General features: G+C 67.2%; 1 protein-coding gene across 1 annotated transcript; it reads right to left on the bottom strand.

The window, feature by feature from the left end:
• Positions 1-215: 215 nt before the first annotated feature.
• Positions 216-1,520, bottom strand: SOX4 (SRY-box transcription factor 4). The gene has a single exon (XM_054381816.1). It carries the CDS (start codon positions 1,518-1,520, stop codon positions 216-218), a length of 1,305 nt encoding a protein of 434 aa, XP_054237791.1.
• Between the last annotated feature and the right edge of the window lie 1,302 nt (positions 1,521-2,822).

Below are 2,822 nucleotides of genomic sequence, written 5' to 3'. Positions count from 1 at the left end.
CTGTCTGCGGCCGGAGGAAGGGAGCTTGCTGGCCTTTCTGTAGAGAGCGATCCCGCTCCCGCCGCCGCTCGCCCTGGGCACAAGAAGCAGTCTCACTAGCCCCTTTCCAGGAAATAAAACAAACCAACATCGAAACAAAAGCGGCCCGGTGGGGGTGGGCGAGTCCTGCCGACAACGCGCGCCTTTGCCTCTTCCAGCAGCGCCCGGCTCTCGCCTCAGTAAGTGAAGACCAGGTTGGAGATGCTGGACTCCAGCCAGTCACCCGAGATCATCTCACTTACCTCCGGCGTGCAGTAGTCCGGGAATTCAAAGTGCGAGCCCGAGCCGGGCTCGAAGTTAAAATCCAGGTCCCGGTCGAGCACCGAGGAGCTGAAGCTGCCCAGGGACATGCTCTCAAAGCCGGGACTGGGATTCAGGTCCAAGAGGTCGTCCTCAAACTCGTCGTCGGACGAAGAGGAGCCGGAGGAGGAAGAGGAGGAGGAGTGGGAGGACGCGGAGGAGGAATGTGCCGTCGAGGGGGCCGGGGAAGAGGCGCGCAGACTGGTGTAGCTGCGGTGATCCGCGGGCGAGCCCGAGCCGGAGGGCGAAGGGCAGCCCGTGCCGCCGCAGTCCCCGTCGGGCCGGCCCGCCCCACCGCCCCCTTCCTCGTAGAGGCTCAAGGGGTCGCCGGCCTCCGCCGAGCTGCTGAGTGTGGGGCTGCCGGGCACGGCGCTGCCGGGGGAGGCCGAGGCAGCCGCCGCCTGTCCGCTCCCGAAGATGTAGACCCGCTTCAGCTTCTTCTCGGCCAGCGGCTTGCCGGGGCCCGAGGGAGCCCCCGCCGCCCCCCGGGGCTTGTATAGCGCCTGGTGCTCGGGCGGCAACAGCGCGGCGGGCGGTTCCCCAGGGAAGGGGGCGGCCTTGCCACCCGCCGCCGCCTTGCCGTGGGACTTGCCCCCCGCACCCGCGCCGCCGCCGCCCGTGGGGGAGGGCTTGGAGCCGCCGCCACCGCCCTTCTTCGGGGCGGGCTTGGCGGAGGCCGCAGAGCCACCGGGGCCGCCGCCCGCGCTGCCCCCGCCGGCGCCGCCCCCGCCGCCCTTGTCCGCCTTGTCGCCGGGCTTGGCGGAGCTGTTGCCCGACTTCACCTTCTTCCTGGGCCGGTACTTGTAGTCGGGGTAGTCCGCCATGTGCTTGAGGCGCAGCCGCTCCGCCTCCCGGATGAAAGGGATCTTGTCGCTGTCCTTGAGCAACTTCCAGCGCTTGCCCAGGCGCTTGGAGATCTCGGCGTTGTGCATGTCGGGGGACTGCTCCATGATCTTCCGCCGCTCAATCTGCGACCACACCATAAAAGCGTTCATAGGCCGCTTGATGTGCCCGCTGGGTGTCTTGCACCAGCTGGGGTCGTCCGCCTTCCCCCCCGTGGAGGCGGTGGAGCCCGGCGTAGGGGAGGAGGCGATACCCAGCTCGATCCCGGCCCCGGAATCGGAGGTCTCGGCGGCCAGCAGCGCCTCAGTGTTCTCCGCCGTGTTGGTCTGCTGCACCATCGCGGCGGCGGGGGGCTCGCCGGGGCTCAGTGCCGCTCCGGTGCGGGGCAGAGCGCGCAACTTCTCACAGCGGCACCGCAGCCCCTCGTGGCCGCGCCCCCGCTTCCCGCACCACTTGTACTTCCACACCGGCGCCTCGTTCCCGGCGGCGAGGTCCTCTCCCTCTCGAGGCGGCGACAGCGGGGCCGCCCGCGGTCGCACCAGAGTTTCTGCAAAAACAGCACCACGAGCCACCCGTCCGAATTCTTTTTTTTCTCAGGGTGTTTTGGGCTTTGAGTTTGGAGAGGGGATGTCGGTCTGGTTTTTTTGCCTCACCACCTCGGATCTCCCCCCTCCCCGAAGCAGCTGGTCCAGTTCACAAGGGCTTGCTGGCCGCCCCCAGCGTTTCAGGACAGCAGTGCGCCCACCTCCGCCGCTGCCGAAAGTCTCTCAGCGTCGGGCACGGCCAGCGTGCACCGCCACGGGGAAGGGGGGAGGCGGCGCGCCCCCAAAACCCCGGCTTCCAGGATGCGTGGTGGTGGTGGTGGTGGCGGCGGCGGGGTCGGTGGCCAGGAAGTTTGTGCAGGTAGGATTTGTCAGTTGCGAGGTACTGAGCGAAAAGAAAGCCCCTCAGGGAAAAAAAAAAATAAAAATTGAAAAATAAAAGATCGAGAGAAAAAAAATCCCCGAAAAAAAAAAGAAAAAAGACGAATGAACGAGTGTGTACGTCCCCGGCAGTAAAAGCGGCGAGCCGGACGCCCAGCACCGTTCTCCGCTGGCTGTGCTGCTACTCCGCGCGCGCGGAACCCTGCCGCGCGCCGACCCGCGCGCCCGCCGGGCGATGCCCCGCGCCCTCCCGCGCGCCTCGCTCCGCCGGCTGCAGCTGAGAGCGGACCCCCACGCCCGCCCCGCGCCGCCGCTTTATCCGTGCGCGGCCCGCCCTGTGGCCAATCGGGGGCTGTATCCAACGCCTCCGCGTGCCAAGCCCCGCCCGACGAACGGCAATTGGAGGCTGCTCCGGCGCGGTAATAATGGCGGCGTGCAATGAGAAGCGGCCGCGCTGACCTCATTCCCGGCGGCGGGGCGAACTTTTTAAAAGGGGCAGGAGGGCAGCCCTGTGCCCCGCCCCGCGCCCCGCCGCGCACGTGCCCGCGGCCCCCCAATCCAACAGGCCCCTCCCGCTGCGCTCCTCCCTTCCCTCCTCTCTGCTGGGGAAAAAGTAGGAAATCAGCAAAAAATCAACATAATGCAAATAATTAAAAATCGGAGGGGCGGGGGAATAGGTGGGGGGGAGGTGGAAATTGACCTAATGTCTGAGGCAGG

This window comes from Indicator indicator, chromosome 6 (assembly GCF_027791375.1).
Source record: "Indicator indicator isolate 239-I01 chromosome 6, UM_Iind_1.1, whole genome shotgun sequence".
Taxonomy (NCBI): Eukaryota; Metazoa; Chordata; class Aves; order Piciformes; family Indicatoridae; genus Indicator; species Indicator indicator.
This window is presented reverse-complemented; position numbering and strand designations above follow the sequence as displayed.